General features: G+C 41.2%; 1 protein-coding gene across 1 annotated transcript in view; it reads left to right on the top strand.

The window, feature by feature from the left end:
• Positions 1-23,625, top strand: part of LOC108707095 (tetratricopeptide repeat protein 28) — a 354,710-nt gene that overhangs the window by 18,216 nt on the left and 312,869 nt on the right. The window contains exon 3 of the mRNA XM_018244049.2: positions 9,624-9,902. Coding sequence (XP_018099538.1) covers positions 9,624-9,902 — 279 coding nt within the window. The remainder of the gene's footprint in view (positions 1-9,623; positions 9,903-23,625) is intronic.

The following is a 23,625-nucleotide window of genomic DNA, read 5'->3' as shown; positions in this document are numbered from 1 at the left end:
GAGTGGTCCAGGGAGTGTGGGGGTGGTCCAGGAGGGAGAGCTTCCTGATTGGCTGCCATGTATCTGCTGGTCTGGGGGAGAAATGGCAAAAATAAGCGCCAGCTAAGGCGAACCCAAATTGGCGAACGTCGCGCGACGTTCGCGAACATTCGGCGGACGCGAACAGTCGATGTTCGCGCGAACTAGTTCGCGGGCGAACAGTCCGCGACATCCCTAATTGTTATCTCTTCTATTTATAATCATGTTTTTATTAACCAAAGGTAAAATTGTGATTGACTATCCTCCCAGTTGGTATAAACTAACAGTATAAAAATATGCCTTTTTCTGATGCATAAGAGCAATAGGTGCTAGTATATGATGCCTGTTTAAGAATGTCCTAGTTTAGCTCAATAATAAACCACAGGTCCTTGACCAAAAGCCTAGTCAGATGGTGACCCTCTCTGGTACATGTCAACATCCACAGGCAGACAGAAATCAACAGCTGTTGCTCCTCTTTTCAGAATCTCAGTGCAGCACACATAAAGCCAAACTGCTTGAAACTGCTGTATTAAACAAGAGGAGGCTGCTGTATGGCCAAATTTATGTTTTTAAATATTTCTTTTTTCTCTATCTACACTATAGCCACAACCATTTCATGTCAGTGGCCAGGCACCAGGTAAAAATATCACATCTGTGTCCTCAAATTGTGTTTCCTGTGTTATAAGGATATTAACATTACTTTATGATTTTATTGTGCCTAAGTTGCCAGTATAAACAAATCCTTACTTGATTCACTTGATTAAGGGCATGCTATTGTCCCAAAATGTTTGATCCTATCTTGTGTGTCCAGAGCACCTCAATAAAATTGAGAACACCCTACCTTCCGAATCTCCGGTAATGTCGTCATTATATATCTATGGGATACTTGTACGGGTAAACGGAGCACATCCACACTTGTATCTTTCGAAAGTTTGTGGTAGGCCCTTGCAGGCAAAATCATGTTTCCCTGTCTCTTTATATGTAACTCATAGGTACAGGGTTGGACTGGGCCGGCAGGACACCGGGAAAAAACATGGTGGGCCCCGCCCTGCTTGCCTCCCTCCCTGACCCCAGCTGTGGCGCACTGAAAAAGGTACACACATACACCCAAGGGGGGGGGGTCGAGGTGCGGGTTGCGGCTTGGATTGGGCTCCCCTCTGGGCCCCCCCAGTTTGATGCTGCATAGGTAGGCAAAGCAGCTCATTATAGAGGATCTATACAAATAAACTGAGTATACTGTCTGACAACAATCTCAGATTAATGTGCAGTCCACTCACATCCACTTTGCACTCCTTCAACCCCGCAACACTAGATAAAGTTGCAAACTTCTAGCCTACTCAAAACCCACAACCTGTTCCCTTGACCCATACCCTCTCGTCTCCTCTATCCAATCTCTGATACACTCTCTCCTGCACTTACCCACCTATTCAACCTTTCATTCTCTACTGGTACTTTTCCATCCTTATATAAACAAGCACTAATCACTCCTATCCTCAAAAAACCTTCCCTTGATCCCAGCTCTCCTGTTAACTATCTTCCGGTGTTCCTTGTTCCATTCACATCCAAATTACTAGAAAAGCTTGTTTACAAATGGATGATCCAGCATATCACTGACAACTCCCTTCTCGACCCCCCTGCAATCTGGCTTCGGCCCAACACACTCAACTGAAACTGCACTCACTAAAGTAACCAATGATCTTCTACTGGCAAAGTCTAAAGGTCACTATTCCATACACATCCTTCTAGATCTCTCTGCAGCCTTTGACACAGTTGACCACACACTCCTCCGAGACATTCTATACTCAGCTGGCATTCGGGACACTGCTCTTTCATGGTTTACATCTTGTCTATCTGACCGTTCCTTTTAAGTTGCCTTCTCTATCTCTACTTCTACTCTACATTCCCTCTCTCTGTTGAAGTTCCTCAAGGCTCTGTTCTAGGCCCTCTGCTGTTCCCGTTCTATACAACTTTGCTAGGAAAACATATTCAGTTGTTTGGACTTCAGTATCACCTTTATGCTGATGACACCCAACTCTACTTGTCTACTCCTGATCTTTCTAATTCTGTCCTTTCCCAAGTTACAGATTGTCTCTTTGCTGTCTCCTCCTGGATGTCACAGCGCCACCTGAAACTGAACCTTTCAAAAACAGAACTCATTATATTTCCTCCAAGATCTTCCCCTCTCCCTCAGATATCACTCACAGTAAACAACACCACCTTTCATTCCACCACACAGGCACGCTGCCTAGGAGTTATCCTAGACTCACATCTGTCTTTTTCACCACACATTGAAACACTTGCAAAATCTTGTCATGGTCAACTGCCCAACATTGCCCGAATACAACCATATCTCAGTTCAGAATCAACTAAAACACTGATTCAGTCTCTCATCATCTCCTGCCTTGATTACTGCAACCTACTCCTTAAAAGTATTCCAACAAGTCGCCTTTCACAACTCCAATCTGTTCTAAATGATGCTGCTAGACTCATTCATCTATCTCGCCGCTCAACATCACTGCTCCCATATGCATATCCCTTCACTGGCTCCCAATCTCCTCTAGAATCAAATTTAAATTACAAACACACACATTCAAGCCCCTTAATAATGAAGCCCATCCCTATATTTCATCTCTGATCTCCAAATACTCTCCTTCACGCAACCTTAACTCTGCTTCTAATCTTCGCCTCACTTCTCCTCTGATCACTTCTGCCCATTCTCTACAAGACTTCTCTTAGGCTTCTGCTTTTCTCTGGAACGCTCTGCCTCGAGCTGTCAGACTTTCTCCTTCTTTCCAAACTTTCAAGTGCTCCTTAAAGACCCAACTGTTTAAAGAAGCTCATTCAATGTATCTTAATTAATCAATCATTGATGTATCAAAAATCACAGAATTGTTTCTAAAATCCTAATGTTTCAATTGTACCCTAACCTTTAGTTTGTAAACTCTTATTTGTAGGGCCCTCTAATCCTATTGTACTCTGTAACCCCTGTTTGTTATCCACCATTTATTCCCTGTTTGTTATAAGTAAGGTAAAGCACTGCGTATCTTGACGGTGCTATATAAATAAATGATAATGATAAACAAGTATTTATGGAAAAATATTGTTTTTGTACACTACAATATTTTGTTATTTTATGGAGGCTGGGCCTGGAGGTGGGCTTAGCCTCCAATTTGCTATTTATAATCACAAGGGATATCACACAGTAGACAACTGACAAAGGGCAGGCCAGAAATGTTGCCACATTTGGAGTCAATAAAAGCACCAGCTACAAACTGCACAATTTACAGAGTGCTGCAATTAAACTTAAATTATTGGCACTTTGGCAGGTTTGCTGCAGGCACCTGACACCACAGGCTGCACTTTCTTGGTAGTAATACTCTGTAACAGTTGACAGGTAAATATATTAATCTCTTATTTATTTCTATCCTTTTCTTCTCTTTCATTAACTTTCACAACAAGCAGACATGTTGATTTTTGTCATTGATTTAATCCTTCCCAACAATGGGATGTACTCAAACTACAGCTCGCTGAGAGCGTTTCACAACCAAATTGCCTGCCACTCAGATTAAGTGATTGATCTTTAATTTATTTTGATGAAGATGAGAATGTACCTCTCTGCTATAATGAAAAAAGTAATACAACTGTTCTTATAGCAACGGGGAATGAAGACTAAATACAGCTGGAATAAATCAGATTGTCACCAGAAAGCTAGCCAAGAGCGCAACATTTGTTGTGTTTCCCAGCTTTGGTAGCTAAATCTTCCTGCTTTTACACAATCACCAATTTTAATTAAACCAAGATTACAAGTAAAGCCTGAAAATAATAAAATTAAAAAGGTGTTTGTTCTTACAATACAATGTATAAAACACTATTAAGCCAACGTTTACTTCTTTTGGATCATTGGTTTAAAGGGGTGCTGTGTCATGTTGCTGATTTGGAAATTAAATATCATGAGCACTACTCGTTAGCCGTAGATTCTAGAGACTTGCTTTTAAACTATATAAGGATGATTTTTTTTAATACCATAAGGCCAGTTGTTTTAAGGTAGATAGGTACAACTGTACTCACTGCACAAACAACCCTTCTCTCCACCCCTGCACACTGCACAGATACTACTGGGGGTGTTTTGTAACTCTTGCATCTGAAACCACAGTCACTGTTTTGCAGGTTTGCTATATATGTAGCATATTTTTTTACCAAAGGCAGAAGGGTAAAAAGCAAAAATGTAACTGTGCATGTTGAAACAATTAGGTTGACTTTGCTTCCTCTTTTTAATGTATTAATTTATATAGCACCACAAATGTACACAGTGCTTTACAAGGCATAAACAAAAACAGGGGTACCATTTTTATAAATTAGGCAGTGAAAAAATCTATTTCACAGAAAACATCCTGTAGCTCAAAATCCATAAAAAATAACTTTTTATTCAATTCACAAATAAAAAATTGTTTACATACTGGCCCCATGACAGTCCACCTTATGCATTTCGCACCCCTCGTTACTTAATCGTAGGTGATAATGTCAACATCACAGCAGTCACAAATTTAAAACCATTAAAGCCCCTCCTTCATTTGTTTAAAACAAATAGGTTGGCCATACCTCTTCATTAATTTTACTTCTTTTTAGCCATAAATTTCAGGGGTCATATTTAGTGATGGGCGAATAGATTCGCTTGGCATGAATTTGCATTGAATTCCTGTGTTTCACGTTGGGGAATAAATTCGTAAATCTCCCGTGAAAATTTGCAGGTGAAAATTCGCCGTCAATTTCTGATTTTCATGTTTTTTTTGGTGAAAATGTTCGAACTTCACGATTTTTTTTTGTGAAAACGTTCGAATTGCACGATTTTTTAGTGAAAACGTTTGAATTTCATGATTTTTTTGTGAAAACATTCGAGTTTCAAGATTTTTTCTTGAACTTTCTGATTTCACAATTTTTCGCAAATTTTTGGGACAAATTCGCCCATCACTAGTCATATTACTATTCCATGTAACCTGTTACAAACTTCAATCAAATCCCCTCAGTTTTTTTATGCTTATTTATTATTACATTTTCCCCAAAAAATTTGCGGGAAAAAATGAGATTTTTAAGATTGTTTCGGATTTTTAGTCTGATTTTCATGTTTTTTTTCGGATTTTTCACCTGGAAACTCAGATTCTTGCCCAAAAACTTCAGGATATTGCACGAAACCCAGGGCACATCAAAAAATCATTGGGTCTTCTTTTAATGCAACCTCGACAGGTCTGAGATGCCGGATTTTCAGATTCTGACTTTTCCATCCTCGGGTGATTTTTTTAAAAGTCCGATTTTATAAAAAAAAAATCACACATTTTTAGTGTTTTTAGCATTCGGAGTTTAGTAAATAACCCCCTAAATCTAAATAATCCTTTCTCCATCCTATTCCTAATATATCTCAAGGGACTATGATAAACCTCAACCTCAACACCTCAAACTTTAAGTGAAGCATCTAATATTAAACTCATAATCGAGGCCTAATGGTTAGTGCATCTGTAAATAAAAGATCCAGTATACCTTTATCTTATTCAAAAGACCTTTGGGGTCTTGCATATCTGAAACCACAGTCACTTTGGGGTCTTGCATATCTGAAACCACAGTCACTGCTTTGCAGGTTTACATGTAGCGAATTTAAATGTAACTGTGCATGTGGACACAAAGTAGTTAAGTTGACCTTGCTTCCTCTTTTTAATGTATTAATTTATAAAGCACCACAAATGTACACAGTGCTTTACAAGGCATGAACAAAAACAGGGGTACAGTTATTATAAGTAAGGCAGTGAAAAAATCCTGCCTAATTTATTAGGAAGAGGAGACAGACATGAAACAATATGGGGAGGGGAACAAGTGAACAGGTCAAGGGTTTGCTGCTACAGAAGAAGACTAGCAAAGTGCTTCCTCTAGAAAGGGATTTTTAAGGATCTTTGAGAAAAGTGTTAGTGTGGGAGCTGTCCTGATGCAAGCTTGTACAACATTCCAGAGGCTGGTGCGATGGGTGAAAAAAATGTATACACAATTCCCCTCTTGGGGTGAACTTTAATAGATTGTGTTAATCTGAATGCAGGACCTGGGTGGAAGTATATGGGGAGATGAGAGCAGATATATGGGGTATTTTTATCAAAGAGTAAAGTTATAGATGGCTGCAGTCTACTAGATTGAAATTCCGCCATTCTCTATTCATTTCTATGGTATTTTTAAAAGAGTATTTATCAACGGGTGAAAGTCAAAGTTCATCCTTTGATAAATACGCCTTTCAAAATCCCATAGAAATGAATGGAGAGTGGCAGAATTTCACTCTAGCAGACTATGGCCATCTCTAACTTCTATGGGATTTTTAAAAGAGTATTTATCAACGGGTGAAAGTCAAAGTTCATCCTTTGATAAATACGCCTTTCAAAAACCCATAGAAATGAATGGAGAGTGGCAGAATTTCACTCTAGCAGACTATGGCCATCTCTAACTTCACTGTTTGATAAATATACTCCATAAAGAGGAGCAGATGAATCCAGGGCTCATTTTGCCCAAATTGCTTTCTTTTTACCTTTTTTGTATACCATCCATTATTAATTTTCAAAGCTTATTGCTTATTAAATAAATATTAAATGCTTATTTGTATGTATGAGGTTTAAAGGAGTTAACTTTTAGTATGATGTAGAGAGTGATATTCTGAGTCAACTTGCAATGAGATTTCATTTTTTATTATTTGTGTTTTTTGAGTTATTTAGATTTTTATTCAGCCTCTCTCTGGTTTGCAGTTTCATAAGATCTAGTTGCTAGGTACAAATTATCCTAGCAACCATGCATTGATATGAATAGGAGACTGGAATATGAATAGGAGAGGCCTGAATAGAAAGATGAGTAATAAAAAATAGCAATGACATTACATTTGTAGCCTTACAGAGAATTTATTTTTTAGATGGGGTCAGTGACCCCCCGTTTGAAAGCTGATTTAGCTTTAGAAGAAGAAGGCTAATATTTTAAAAACTATGAAAAATAAACAATGACAACCAAATGAAGCGTTGCTTAGAATTAGTCATTCTATAAGATACAAAAGAACCACCCCTTTAAATACTATAATGCTGTTGATTGATTTATTGTAACGTTAGAGCTAATGCATATTTATTGCATGGCTTCCCTTTAAGAACCATTGTAGAAGGATTCTGTTCAACTTGTTATATCAATACATCCTATTTTAGGGATGACTGGTCTCTTGATTTGGCAATCCAGTTTAAGCACTTAAAGCTTAAGCAGTGCCTTTGGGACTGCTATGGTGCTATGGGACCTATTAAACAAAACCAATAGGCTGATTTTGCTTCTAAGGATTAACTGTATCTTAGTTTGAAACAATTACAATTAGGGATGCACCGAATCCACTATTTGGGATTTGGCAGAATCCCCGAATCCTTAGTGAAAGATTCGGTTGAATACTGAACCGAATCCTAATTTGCATATGCAAATTAGGGGCAGGAAAGGAAAAAGTGGAAAAAATTCATTTGTGATGAAAAGTCATGTGATTTCCCTACCTGCCCCTAATTTACATATGCAAATTAGGATTCAGATTCGGTTCGGCCGGGCACAAGGATTGGGCCGAATCCAAATCCTGCTCAAAAAAGCCAAATCCTGGCCGAATCCCGAACCAAATCCTGGATTCGGTGCATCCCTAATTACAATGTACTGTTCTATTACATTGAAAAGATTATTTACTGTATCTAAAATAGAGTCTATGCCTTTCCATAATTCGAAGCTTTCTGGATAATGGGCTTCCAAATAAAAGATCCCATACCTGTATATATGGTTTTTTTTTCTGCATTGATTTTACTTTTTTATTTTAATCTCTCTTCTTTCAACTTCTCTGTTACTGCTTACCAGCACTGAGCCCCATGAGAAGAGATGGATATCCCTAATATATTTATGTTGCCTATGTACCTCTATCTACCCACTGCAGTTAGTTTAGTATTCTAGTATTGGTGACAAAAGCCAGGGGGGGGGAGAAACAAGCAGGAGGCAAAAACCTGGAGCTATTCTGATAAGTGGTGGAATGGTTTATTATAGCATGTCTATATGGACTATATGGTTAAAGAAAAGTCAAGAAAAGTTTGTTAGACCCTTTTTGTCCAAGGAACATTTTTTGCCTATTTATTTTTAATATATTATATCTACACATACGGCCCACTATGGCCTCAAGATCAATTGGACTAAGTCTATACTCTTTGGTATTGACCCCAAAGCCCCGGAGGTCTCTACAATCCTGCATGGCCTCTCTTGGACAGGGTCTTTTAAATACCTGGGGACATGGATTCACAGAGACCTCGAGAAATTTGTAGAATTAAATCTCTCCCTGGTTCTTAGGTATATTGAGTCTAAGGTTGAGACATGGTCATCCCTGCCACTCTCCCTTTCTGGCAGGATCAGCCTCTTTAAGATGATCATTCTCCCCGAACTGACACATATATTGTACCCATTTGTCTATTCTCCTTATGTATACCAAAAAGACTATAGCTATTCACTGGAAGGCTACCATGGCTCAACAGTCCTATACTGGTTAGATCTCATTTGGAAAGCGATACCTTTATATAATTTGATGTACATGAGAAGAAACTGTCCTGAAAATTTTCTTAAAATATGGGGTGTCTGGTTAGACCTGGAAGAAGATATGTGATGGGGACCCCACCCAGGGGTGCAAGGCCTTAAACTCCTGCTACCCTAATTCAGCTGCCTCTTAACTAACTCCCCTTACATAGGGGCTATCCCTGTGACCTCCCTCAACACTCCAACCTGTATAACTTACTGCCAACCCATAGACATAACTCTACCATGCCTTCCACACATGCTATGTTACAAATGACTAGCAATATACAACTGTAAAGACTCTACACCATAAACAAACTGTAATCTGTCAAGGTTATTGTTGACTTTGTTCTTTAAATATGCAAATGCACAAATTGACTATATCCGCACTGTTTTTATATTTCTCTATTCATTTCAATAAACAGAATTGTTAAATATATATATATTAAATCTGACTTCTAAGCACCCCAGTTGATGGCTGGTAATAGGTGCTTGGCATTAGTTTGAAGTCAAACATAATTTTTAAACTGGATACTGTTTCAACTGGTCTTTTAATGGAAATGGAAACTCTAGAAATTATTGTAAAATGACACAAGGTCCTCCTTTATGCGCTTTGCAATTTATCTTAATAAATTAATGTATTAAGCCAAATTTAAGCCAAATCCTAAGCGTTCAGCCAAACCAAATTTGAGTGTGTTAAAGCTCTGGGAAAACTGAAAGTGAATATCTTTACTTTAGACATGATGTGATTTATTTCCCTCAAACTTAAATATGTAAATTAGGATTGGTTTGGTATTTGGAGTCAGTCGTCTACCAAATCCAAAAATGCTGTGTTTGGTGCATTCCTAGTATAAATAATGGGGTTTGGGAGAACTGACTAAATGTTGAGCATCAATAAGGGGGCTTGAGCCAGAACCTTGGAAAACCTTAGGTCTAGACGCACTGGCATAGTCAGCATTCATATATTCTTGCTTATGTAAAGATATAATACAATATATAATATTGTGTTCTTTTGTTTTTAGTCTTCAGTTACTGGAACAAAAGCTTTCAGTGGAAAAGTAGTGGACAATTCAGTACTGAGCAAGGAAGAATTTATTGAGAAAGTCCGCCACAGCAATGAAGCCTGTAAAAATGGAGACTTTCAGTTGGCCATCGATCTCTATACTGAAACTTTGCAGGTGGATCCTCAAAACTGTATACTCTACAGTAACAGGTCTGCCGCCTTTCTGAAAATTCAGCAGTATGAGAAGTCTCTGGATGATGCTATCAAAGCTCGACTGTTGAACCCAAAATGGCCGAAGGTAGGATTTTATATTTCATTATTTTCTTTAGAAACTGCAAAAAAATTAAATATTTAAAAATATCTTGCTTTTTTTGTCAAATACCAGGGACTTAACAAGATTAAGGGGCAGATTTACTTGAGGGCAAAATGGCTAACGATAGCGTCAGTTTGCTTGTTCTGGCGAATGGACTTAACTGCACAAATTCCCTAAAATGCTGATTTTACCTCTTTCACCAGACTTGCCTTCACCAGCTCAGACCAGGCGAAGTGCACTGGAGTGCATAGATCTTCCTCAATCCTCTGTCACTTACGTCATATTTTTTAGTGGAAAAAGCTTCTAAGTCCAAAAAACGCTGGCGTCTTTTCCTTTTTTTTTAGAGTTATAGCCTGCAAAAGTCCTTACAATTTTTGGGTAACCGGGTTCTCCCATACATTTTCTAACATATATAACATTAACTATACAATGGGTTCATGTGTAGGGCATTATAACAACTATATTTTCTTTATTAAGGTTCCCTGTACTTGTGTAATGCAATGTATTTGCTGTAACAAATACGTCCATTCAACTTTAAATTTCCCGTAGTATGCAAATTAACCTGAGTGCAAGACCTCTAGCTAAGTTGCGCTATTTGCGGAATTTGCATTGCCGAAGTAACGCTAGCAAAACGTCGCCAGCATTCATCGCCCACAACGAAACTCACGCATTCCAGTGAATTAGCGTTGTCTGAGTGAATTTTTGCCTGTCGAAGTGTAGCGATGCCCCAAAGTCTATTTTAATTCCTGGCCATTTATTCATTTTCAGTGAGTGTTTTTTTTAAAAAATGGGTACTATTGCTAGTTTTATCCTTGATTTAACAAAACAAACATAATATTTATATATTTTATATAATATATATGCTAAATACAAAGTGTTCAGCTGCACCAATTCTGAACCCTTGTCGTGTAATTTTTTTAAAATCAATGCATTTTTTTCCCTCTAATTTAAATATTCAAATTAGGATTCAGATGTGGTGTAGGATTGGGTGGAACCTTTTGTGAAGGCTTTTATATTTGTCAAAATCCAAAAATTGTGAATTTGATTCAACATGCAGCCTTGTACCTATATATTATTATAGACCTCATAAGTGACTCCCGATGTTTTTAAATAGGGGATATTCTGTATTCTTAGCACACCCGTAGGTGGGCCTGAGATATGTGTAGGGTAACTTGTTGCCAGTGTAACTTGGGCACCCTTAGTCTGTGGGCAACTCCCAGCAGTGTGCAATGGCCCTTTAAACACCTTACCCTCAGGTGGACTCCAATCACTAAATAAAACTGTCCCTAACCAAGGCCTGCCACCGGCTCAGAATCAATCCTGTACCCACTTCCCCACAAGGTTGGATCCAGGAAGAGAACCCTGAGCACATGTGCTCTCCCTTTTATATAAAATGATACTGCCACCTACTGGGCAAACCTTGAACAGATAAAATTACAATAGACCCAGGAAAAAGGGACAATAGCTGCCTGGGTAAATCAAAGGACCACTTAAGTGTCTAAATACAGGGGAAACTGCCTGAGTAAAACACTTAACCTACATAAACTAGATAATAGTGCTCTTAAATAAATTCCAAATAAATCTTTATCAATAAAAATACACTTTATTGAGATTAAAACGTGATTAATTCCAGTTAAATGGTAAAATGCTCACATCTCAAGCACAATGCTATATTCATCTATTACACAAAAATAGATTCCGTAAGCCCGGAATCAGTGGCATGCGAGCTGCCGGGGGGCCCTGAGGGGGTGCGGGCCCTGGCCTAATCGCACCCCCTGCTCAAAAAAAAACCAAGACACACTTAACCCTCAGGGTCTCTACATATTTTTAAGTCCCAGGTGCAAAGACTTTACATTTATTGACAATGAATCTCATCTGACACTTAGCTGCCCAGATTGCCAGTTTGTCACGATCCTGTTGCAAGTATGCTGCACCTTGGATGGAATTAATTGGGCTCCATAGTTTTATCGTCTGCAAACACTGATACATTACTTACAAATTCCATCCCCTTTTAATTTGCCATTAATGAATAAATTAAACTGTGGTCCAACTACATTCCAACAACCTAAAAGCTGTGAATCCTACTCCAAGCAGAGAATTTACCATTTGTAGTCACACAACACCACTGACCACCATTTGCATCGCCATTTGAATAACTTTCAGTTACAGTTACAATTTTTTGCTATTTTATTGCCCCCCCGTTGCTTTTATACACTGCCCCCTTTTCTGCTAGGAATTTAATCAGCTTTGCCATATTTGACAAAATACATGTTTAGACTGTGAGTAGCTTAATTAGGAATGACCTTTTATCTTATTGGCATCTGCAGAGGCCAGCAAGAATTCAGAATTAAATCTGTTAAGAATTTACCAAGCAGGCCTGTACTAGGAATCTAAAAGATATAGTGTGCAATGGAAAGCAGCATGGAGTCTGGGTGAAGCTTAAGTGTGTTTTATTGAGAAAAAGGAAACTGTAAATGACTCATTGCATTGTCAGGAGAGATATTCTGCAACAGGCATGGTATATTTCTAGTCTATTCTATTCCAGATGATGAGTTCATACAAAGGTGAGTATATTTTATTACTGGAAGCTGTGATATAGATTATCTTTCAGTGTCCTGTGCTGATTCATGGGGACAAACACTATAAAGTGATATCTAAATCCAGACTTTGTGCTGGACTTTATGTATGAAACAGATGCTGCTCGGCCAGGTTACAATGGAAATTACCTTACTTTGCCACCTGTGTAGTGATGGGGCAAATCTGTGCAGTTTCGCTTCGCGATGAAGTCAATAGTTGCCAAAAAAATTGACGCGAGCGACAATTATTATACACACGACTATTTGGTTCAAACGCATTAAAGTCAATGGGTGTCCGAATAATTTTAACGCATGATCATTTTTGTGCGGGTCACATTTTTTTTGACGTAGCAGATTTTTTCCTGTCGAATTGTCGCTGCAGTTTTACAAATTAATTCACTTGTGGCGAAACATGGAAATTCGACGCAGAATCTCTGCGTTTTATTTGCCCATCACTACCCCTGTGATATTTTCTCATATTCTCTTATTAGAGCACATGAATGATGTATCAGAAGTATTATAGAAGATTATACCATTTTTAAAAGGTGCAGTACACCCCACCCAGGAGCGTAACTTTGGGACCTGCCCCCCCACCATATCATTTTCCAGGCCCTTCTGTAAAAAGATCATATGTGAAACCATTTTTTATGAGGGGGCTTTGATTATTTCTTGGACATGTATAATATCCAAGGCTATAGTGATACTAAAATTTACAATGAATATAGATATTGGTATATATAGTTTCAGTGGGTGTGTGTATGTATTAACACTGGGTTTCATTTGGAAGGGTTGAACTTGGTGGACTTTGGTGTTTTTTCAACCCAATGTAACTATGATTTTGACTGAAGAAGCAGACCCCTGCTGGACTCCCCGCACCCATTGCATACTCCCCTTGCTCAACATGAATAGGGCTTGGAATAGGCAGGTATGGGACCCGTTATCCAGAAACTCGTTATCCGGAAAGCTCTGAATTACGGAAAGGGTGTCTTCCATAGAGTCCATTTTATCCAACTTTTTTAAAAATGATCCAAACTAACATATAATTAAACCTATATGGAAGCAAAACCATCTTAATAGGTTTATTTCATTTTACATGATTTTATAATAGAAGATCCAAATTACAGAAAGATCCATCATGCAGAAAGCTCCATGACCCGAGGATTCTGAATAACACGGTCCTATAACTGTATTCTAATTCAGTACTTATCTGTGTAACACTATTTTGGGCTATTTATAAAGGTTAATGTCCAGCTTATAGCAATAGAGCATGAGTTTTGACTAGATACACGGGCATCTGCCCAGCAACTAGGGAGATAAGGAAATGTGGGATTTAAAGCCATATGGACATATGAATATGTCCCTATTATGTCCCTACATCTGCTAAATAGCCTCTGCTTTATCTCCTTTTTCAGCTTGAATTGCTGCCCCCATGGCTATATAATACCCTATTTACATGAACTATAGTTGTCTTTCTAAAGCAAACACATAACTTTTACCAATGCATGGCAACAGTACATTATATTTTAATTACTTTTAAATGCTTTTTTGATGTTTCTGTACCTTTAACTTTTAGTATACAGTAGAGAGTGATATTCTGAGACAATTTGCAATTGCCTTTGATTTTATATTATTTGTGGTTTTTGAGTTATTTAGCTTTTTTATTCAGCATTTCCACAGTTTGCAAATCTGGCAATATGGTTGCTAGGTCTAGATTACCCTAGTAACCATGCATTGTTTTGAATAAGATACTGGAATATTAATAGGAGAGTGCCTGAATAAAAGCATGACTAATAAAAAGTAGCAATAACAATACATTTGTAGTCTTACAGAACATTTGTTTTTTTAGATGGGGTCAATTACCCCCCATTTGATGGAATGGTGGAAAAAGTAAAAAGAAGGGAAATACGGTAATACAGAAATTATAAAAAAAAAAAAAAGATGAAGACCAACTGAAAAGTTACTGGGAATTAGCCTATAACATACTAAAAGTTTACTTAAACTTTTTGTTTACTGCATACTAATGTGCTGACCAGCACCCAGGCAGCTGTAGATTGTTAAGAGTGCACCAGCTAAGCATATTGAATATATATATATATATATATATATATATATATATATATATATATATATATATATATATATATATATGTAGCGCTATAGTAAACTGCTTCTACTTTAGCAGTTATAGCTACTTTCCTTTGTGGGCTCTCACCACAAATGAGCTCTCTTTCTCAGGGGCAAGCCCTCGCAACGAAGTGGAGGAAGGGTGTAGTGCAACTGCAACTCGGTGCAATAGCACAATGATGGGCGCCAATAGTTCTTTAACAGTAAACCAAAAGAATATTTATTGAACAATAAAGCATGAAGATGATCAGTACAATTATCCACAATGGAGCATCAAATACCACAGCAGCATTAAAGGAGCTTATACTCACAGCACGCATAGGCTGAATCCCCACAGGCCAGGGAATAGCAGCAGAGAGTAGTTGCAGCAGGTGTGGGTATTAATATATCTTCAGTACTCAGGCACTCCTGGTTGCTCTTAGGGGAAACCTACCATCCCTAATCTCAACACATTTAGTCCCTCTCTGGGTCAGTATTACCCAGGGATCTTAATCCCACTAATCTCCTCGTAGGAGCCTTGAGCTGCTCAACTAATTAACCTCTCTATCACTCCTAGAGTGATCTATGAACAAGTATAGCTATCTACTTACTAGGGTACTGGACTCTAGGGTCAGCACTACCCATTCCCTTCCAGCCTGTTTGGTTGGGCTAAAGCAATGGACCCAGAGCACATGGCTCCTAAACCTTTTATACTCTGGCACAGCGCCACTCAGGTCACAGTGTGAATTACAGGGGTTACATAAGCACAGGAGCACAGTACTCCTCCCAACTGTGTTTTAGGACCCACTTAGGTATCCAAATAGCTAAGGATGTGCCTGTCAATAAAGTGTAAGGGTGTCTAAGATTTTCACATCCCTACATTCTCCCCCTGGTGAATTCCTTCCGTCCCGGCAAGGAACCTTCAAAAAAAAAATCAATACTGAAAATATAGCAGTTAAGGCACATCATGCAAGAAACCTTTTCAAAGAACACATTGCATTACTATACCATTATCTTATAACCTCTTCGGGGTAACTCTCCTGAGTAACCCAGGTACAATGGCATAACTGAAAGAGAACATATCAATAGCACAGTTTCATTCATGAACAGGTAAACTTTTATCAGTACACCTGCAAAAGAACACAAGTTAGAACTACTGCAGTTCAAACACAATCAGTATTCTAGTCCATCAAATAGTCGAACCCCCAATCCTCTTTGAAAATGCACTTAGGAGAAATTGGATGAACCTACCAACGGGCAGGTATTAACTAAAACAGTCCTTGGGCCTAACTCCAACTGGAGTAAAATGAAAAACAATCCTCCCCTGTAGAAAGTTCAGTCACTTTGAAGGGACAGGAAAATAGGCAGATAGCTCAAAAATAGCTACAAACAAACTCCCAATGGAGTATCAGCAGTGAAACCAAGAAATAAACACCCACCCACCAGCAGATTAAATCATGTGAAGAAATCTTGCCTAAGTATCTTCATAGGGGATGTAGTATTTGGGATGAGGTTTGTCCACCCACTGTCCATCTCCCAAATAGACTTCCAAGTTGAAGTACTTGGTGGGGTTATACTTGCCACAGCTTTTCACGGCATTCTTTAGAATGGTGCGGCCATACCACCATTCCCTTTCTATGGAACGCAGGTACTGCCAATCCTGCTCTCTCCTCACTTTGTCAGGATTGGTAAGGCAACTGTGGTGCATCTTTTCTTTGCGAAGAATCTCATCTATGAGCCAATTTTCATAAGATGCCGCCACCTTCTCGTACACCCACAGTGGTGCATAGGGCATGAAATATCCCCAAGTTCTATGAACATGAAAATTTATCACCCTCTGTACTCTGGATACAGAGGTGAATACATTGGGGTCTGCCCGTCCTGGCAGCACCCAAAAATCTTTTTCCTCCTCAGGACCAATGATGGGAGGTGCAGTGAAACTGGAAGGTCTCTCTATAGAAGGTGTTGGCTCAGACACGGCTTCAGGAGTTTCCTCTTCATATTCTTCCCATCCAGGGGCTCTTTTGAGGATGGAGTCATCAGCAACAACTGGAATGGTAGCAACCAGTCCTTTCTCCCTCTCTAGGGATATCTTACCCCACTCGTGATGGTACAGCTCCGACACGTGAGTGCTCTCTCCTGGCTCACTAGGAGTTTGAAACACTGTCACCTGGGAGCACACATTCTTTGTTGGCTCACTAGCCACAGATCGTCGGCTCTGACATCTGACCTGAGCCGGAAGGTCCAATGTGGAATCTCCATCACTGTCCACACTGGCAGAGATCAACTTTTCTAACAGGTCCTCCTCATCCTCCAGGATTGGAGGATCTCGAATGGTTGGTGCAACAGGAGCAATGGTCCCCAACCTGCCAAAGGAAAACTTCCTCCAGTCCACATCAGAACTAAGGACTGGAAGTGGTGCAGGAACAGCTAGGGCTGTATAGACAGTCACTGTTAAATCCCCATGAAGTCCCATGCCACTGAGCAATACTTTGCGGGGCAAAGGATCATCTTTGGGGCAAATCGTCACAAGAGGCTCCTGGTCAGTTCCAACATTCTCCTCTTCTGAGGCATGGAGCAATTCAGGATTTGAATTCACCTCCCATGAAACATCAGGCTCAGCATAGCTAGATATGAACGGCTGAGACATTTCCTCCTCTGAGGATACAAGAGCAGCTTCAGCCCTGCAAGCTACATCAGGCTCTAACACGTGCCACACCCCTTCTGGAAAGTTCTCTTGGGGTGTGCCGGGGACCCAACAGTCAGGGTCCTCAACTGTTAGTAAGGAATTCAAGTCTCCCCCTGGTACATCTGAAACTGGGGAAGACGCTTTAAGAGGCAAAGGCGCAGGACACGCCAAAATATTTTGTTCACCCTCGGACTTTAGCAAGGGGATATTAGGAGTCACATCAGCCGCCCAGCCGGACGGCACTCTTTCGTGACCCGCAGCGGCGGTCACAAGTTCCTCTCCCCCTGGTATGATCAGATCAGTCTGCGAGGCACAATCGCACATGAACTTAACCTCACTGAGTTTTAAAGCCGGCACTGTTGCAGACACTGAGACAGACTCGGGCATAGAAACAAAGTCCATAGCAGGCTCAGGGACTGGTGTATGGACAAGCTCTGGAGCGGGGCCGGAGACAAGCTTGGGTGCGGCTCCAGATATGGGGCTTGCAGCCGCTACCACCCCGGGGGCACCCTCTATCTCGTTATAGATGAGAATAGTTTTGCCGCTCACCTTGTCCCGTATTCGGTCCACCAAGGGAGGTTGATCAGCCCGCTTGAATGGTCCCATCCACAGATGAGCTTCACACTGGAAACAAACACTCTCCGGATCTTCCAAGGCGTTGGGTGCTTCCAAGTCGCACACGCCACAGGCCGGAATCATTGTTCCCCATTCACTTGGGGTAAAGGTTCCTTGGTATATGTACTGCCACTCAGCCTCCACCCGGATAGGAACGGAATCAGCTCTCGCTCGACGAGGCAAAGGCTCCATGGGCAGCTCCGGAACAACGGGTTCGGAAATCGGCTCCATAACAGAATTCGGGTCACAGTCCACTAGCTCCGAAGATCCTAGCAGCATGAACGGCAAACAGGATATGCCAGCCAAGCTATCTTTTAAATTAGGATGTCGCGACATCTCCTCAGTAACGCCTCCTAGAGGTGAGTGAGTATGCCCCTTACTTCTTCGCGGGCTTTCTGACTTAACCCCTTCTGGGCAGGTCCAGGGCACAGGGTGTGGCGCAGCAGAGAATTTCTTAACAGCCACTTTTCCTGTGCGAGGGGGAATAGGTGGCGGTGTAGCAAGACAGCTATCCACCAACGGGTCTTTTTCCTGGGCAATATTAGGACATTCCTCAACGGGCAAACTGACACTACAGTCCTTGACATCATCAGCTAGGAACGGATTAAGCCCAGGGGTAGACACATTAATCTCATAATCATCAGACACTTTAGTGCTGCAGCCCTCTTGTTCTCCCAATAAACTCGAGCAGTTAAAAGAGTCAGTTACACAGTCACTAAAAGGAGCTAGCTGAAACCCAAATGGAGGGAGTGTTGGCGGGCTCTGGTACCGACAAGGGCACCCTTCGCTCTGGACTCCCATCGGATAGACTCTAGAAGGCCATGTGCTTTTCTGGGGCACTACAGGAACCCAATATAAGAGCCGGACAAATCCCTTCTTGTCTGAGGGTTCTCTAGCTACATAAGCAAACGCATCAAATATAGAATTTCCCATTAGCGATTGATTCACAACGTCTATGGGACATTTCTCAGGTACATCATCTACCATAAATGTGTATTCAGGATCCGCTCCCATATCCAGGGACCAATCCCACATTGCAGCTTCAGATAGGGGAGCCATAATGTTTAATAAGGACAGAACCAAGCAAACAATACACTTCTCACTGGAATCAGTATGGCAGCACTGGGGGAATAAGAACTACAGACTTTCCCCACAGTAAGGTGCCTTTTTCCTACTGAGTCCGCACACGCAGCGCCTGTCACACTAGGCTGCGTGCAGTATAACAATTAATGGTTACAGTTAACCCTTTAGAGCCCCACGTTGGGCGCCAAAATGTAGCGCTATAGTAAACTGCTTCTACTTTAGCAGTTATAGCTACTTTCCTTTGTGGGCTCTCACCACAAATGAGCTCTCTTTCTCAGGGGCAAGCCCTCGCAACGAAGTGGAGGAAGGGTGTAGTGCAACTGCAACTCGGTGCAATAGCACAATGATGGGCGCCAATAGTTCTTTAACAGTAAACCAAAAGAATATTTATTGAACAATAAAGCATGAAGATGATCAGTACAATTATCCACAATGGAGCATCAAATACCACAGCAGCATTAAAGGAGCTTATACTCACAGCACGCATAGGCTGAATCCCCACAGGCCAGGGAATAGCAGCAGAGAGTAGTTGCAGCAGGTGTGGGTATTAATATATCTTCAGTACTCAGGCACTCCTGGTTGCTCTTAGGGGAAACCTACCATCCCTAATCTCAACACATTTAGTCCCTCTCTGGGTCAGTATTACCCAGGGATCTTAATCCCACTAATCTCCTCGTAGGAGCCTTGAGCTGCTCAACTAATTAACCTCTCTATCACTCCTAGAGTGATCTATGAACAAGTATAGCTATCTACTTACTAGGGTACTGGACTCTAGGGTCAGCACTACCCATTCCCTTCCAGCCTGTTTGGTTGGGCTAAAGCAATGGACCCAGAGCACATGGCTCCTAAACCTTTTATACTCTGGCACAGCGCCACTCAGGTCACAGTGTGAATTACAGGGGTTACATAAGCACAGGAGCACAGTACTCCTCCCAACTGTGTTTTAGGACCCACTTAGGTATCCAAATAGCTAAGGATGTGCCTGTCAATAAAGTGTAAGGGTGTCTAAGATTTTCACATCCCTACATATATATATATATATATATATATATATTGGTCTTGATAAAGGTCTTAGGAACAGACCGAAACGGTGACCTCTTTTTAACATGTATTTAATAAAATTTACTTTTTAAAAGCTACAAAGGATCCCAGTGTGCACCTTATCTTTTTGGATTTTATATATATATATATATGGGTTTCCAGATGATGCCATATGATATATTATGTTTCGATGTGGGCACATGGCACTTTCTCAACACTGCACAGCAGGGATTATACACAGTGTATTTTATAGGACTATCTCACGGATAGGGATGTAGCGAACGTCGGAAAAAAAGTTCGCGAACATATTCGCGAACTTGCGCAAAAACGCGAGCGGTTCGCGAACGGTTCGCGAACCCCATAGACTTCAATGGGAAGGCGAACTTTAACATCTAAAAAAAAAATTTCTGGCCAGAAAAATGATTTTAAAGTTGTTTAAAGGGTGCAACGACCTGGACAGTGGCATGCCAGAGGGGGATCAAGGGCAAAAATGTATCTGAAAAATCTGCCTGTGTGTGCTTGGAAGAGATAGTGTAGGGGGAGAGCTGTTAGTGATTTCAGGGACAGATGATAGTAAGTTTGCTGGCTAGTAATCTGCTTGATACTGCTCTGTATTGGAGGGACAGAAGTCTGCAGGGATTTGAGGGACATTTTAGCTTAGGTAGCTTTGCTGGCTAGTAATCTACTGTTCTCTTTAAACAACTGCCATACGTTGACCTTGTAGGCATTGTTTGCCCAGTTTTTTTGGACGCAGCCACTGAAGCACAGTTGCCAGAAAAAATATGCCATATAAATGCTGAAAATAGTCATTTTTCGCCATACGTTGACCTTGTAGACATTGTTTGCCCAGTTTTTTTGGTTGCAGCCACTGAAGCACAGTTGCCAGAAAAAATATGCCATATAAATGCTGAAAATAGTCATTTTTCGCCATACGTTGACCTTGTAGACATTGTTTGCCCAGTTTTTTTGGTTGCAGCCACTGAAGCACAGTTGCCAGAAAAAATATGCCATATAAATGCTGAAAATAGTAATTTTTTGCCATACGTTGACCTTGTAGGCATTGTTTGCCCAGTTTTTTTGGTCGCAGCCACTGAAGCACAGTTGCCAGAAAAAATATGCCATATAAATGCTGAAAATAGTCATTTTTTGCCATATACGTTGAGTCAACGTATGGCAAAAAATGACTATTTTCAGCATTTATATGGCATATTTTTTCTGGCCTCTGTGCTTCAGTGGCTGCGGCCAAAAAAACTGGGCAAACAATGCCTACAAGGTCAACGTCGTTGACCTTGTAGGCATTGTTTGCCCAGTTTTTTTGGCCGCAGCCACTGAAGCACAGAGGCCAGAAAAAATATGCCATATAAATGCTGAAAATAGTCATTTTTTGCCATACGTTGACTCAACGTATATGGCAAAAAATGACTATTTTCAGCATTTATATGGCATATTTTTTCTGGCCTCTGTGCTTCAGTGGCTGCGGCCAAAAAAACTGGGCAAACAATGCCTACAAGGTCAACGTCGTTGACCTTGTAGGCATTGTTTGCCCAGTTTTTTTGGCCGCAGCCACTGAAGCACAGAGGCCAGAAAAAATATGCCATATAAATGCTGAAAATAGTCATTTTTTTGGTCGCAGCCACTGAAGCACAGTTGCCAGAAAAATTATGCCATATAAATGCTGAAAATATGCATTTTTTTGGTTGCAGCCACTGAAGCACAGAGGCCAGAAAAATTATGCCATATAAATGCTGAAAATATGCATTTTTTTGGTTGCAGCCACTGAAGCACAGAGGCCAGAAAAATTATGCCATATAAATGCTGAAAATATAAATTTTTTTGGTTGCAGCCACTGAAGCACAGAGGCCAGAAAAATTATGCCATATAAATGCTGAAAATATGCATTTTTTTGGTTGCAGCCACTGAAGCACAGAGGCCAGAAAAATTATGCCATATAAATGCAGAAAATATGCATTTTTTTGGACGCAGCCACTGAAGCACAGTTGCCAGAAAAAATATGCCATATAAATGCTGAAAATAGTCATTTTTTTGCCATACGTTGACCTTGTAGACATTGTTTGCCCAGTTTTTTTGGTTGCAGCCACTGAAGCACAGAGGCCAGAAAAAATTAAACCAGTAGGGTTTGCACCCTAGTTTGTAACGGTGGCGGAGGGAGGAGGAGGACGCTAAAGGACAGCTGTGTGTGGAGTCATGAGGCTTGAAGAGAAGGACAGCTGCATAGAAGTCAGAACAAGTCTTCCGGCGTGCAGTAACCCTCCGAGATCCACCCCTCATTCATTTTAATAAAGGTCAGGTAATCGACACTTTTGTGACCTAGGCGAGTTCTCTTCTCAGTTACAATCCCTCCTGCTGCACTGAAGGTCCTTTCTGAGAGCACACTTGAGGCTGGGCAAGACAAGAGGTTCATGGCAAATTGTGACAGCTCTGGCCACAGATCAAGCCTGCGCACCCAGTAGTCCAGGGGTTCATCGCTCCTCAGAGTGTCGATATCTGCAGTTAATGCCAGGTAGTCCGCTACCTGCCGGTCGAGGCGTTCTTTGAGGGTGGATCCAGAAGGGTTGTGGCGCTACCTTGGACAGAAAAACATTTGCATGTCTGACGTTACAGACTGGCCAAAGGGCTTTGTCCTTGCAGGTGTGCTCATGGCAGGATTACTGGCACCTCTGCCCCTGGAATGTTGATGAGTTCCTGAAGTGACATCACCCTTAAAAGCATTGTACAACATGTTTTGCAGGCTGGTTTGTAAATGCCGCATCTTTTCGGACTTGTGGTATGTTGGTAACATTTCTGACACTTTATGCTTGTACCGAGGGTCTAGTAGCGTTGCGACCCAGTACAGGTCCTTCTCCTTAAGCCTCTTGATACGGGGGTCCTTCAACAGGCATGACAGCATGAAAGACCCCATTCTCACAAGGTTGGATGCAGAGCTATCCATCTCCGCTTCCTCATTATCAAGGACTGCATCATCCACGGTCTCCTCCCCCAGCCACGTACAAGACCAGGGGTCCCCAAAAGGTCACCACTAGCCCCCTGGGAAGCCTGCTCCTGTTGGTCCTCCTCCTCCTCCTCCACAAAGCCACCTTCCTCCTCTGACTCCACTTCTGGCACCTCTCCCTGCGTTGCAGCAGGTGCCTGGGTTCGTTCTGGTGATTCCGACCAGAAATCGTGCGCTTCCAGCTCCTCGTCACGCTGGTCTACAGCCTCATCTGTCACTCGTCGCACGGCACGCTCCAGGAATAAAGCGAAGGGTATTAGGTCGCTGATGGTGCCTTCGGTGCGACTGACCATATTTGTCACCTCTTCAAAAGGTCGCATGAGCCTGCAGGCATCGCGCATAAGCACCCAGTAACGGGGGAAAAAAATCCCCAGCTGTGCAGATCCAGTCCTACCACCCAGTTCAAAAAGGTACTCGTTGACGGCCCTTTGTTGTTGCAGCAGACGTTCCAACATAAGGAGCGTTGAATTCCAGCGAGTCTGGCTGTCAGAAATCAAACGCCTGACTGGCATGTTGTAGCGCTGCTGAATGTCAGCAAGGCGTGCCATGGCTGTGTAGGAACGTCTGAAATGGGCCGACACCTTTCTGGAC

Source organism: Xenopus laevis, chromosome 1S (assembly GCF_017654675.1).
Source record: "Xenopus laevis strain J_2021 chromosome 1S, Xenopus_laevis_v10.1, whole genome shotgun sequence".
In the NCBI taxonomy this organism is placed as follows: domain Eukaryota; kingdom Metazoa; phylum Chordata; class Amphibia; order Anura; family Pipidae; genus Xenopus; species Xenopus laevis.
The sequence above is the reverse complement of the archived record's forward strand: the minus strand, read 5'-3'. Positions and strand labels throughout refer to the sequence as shown.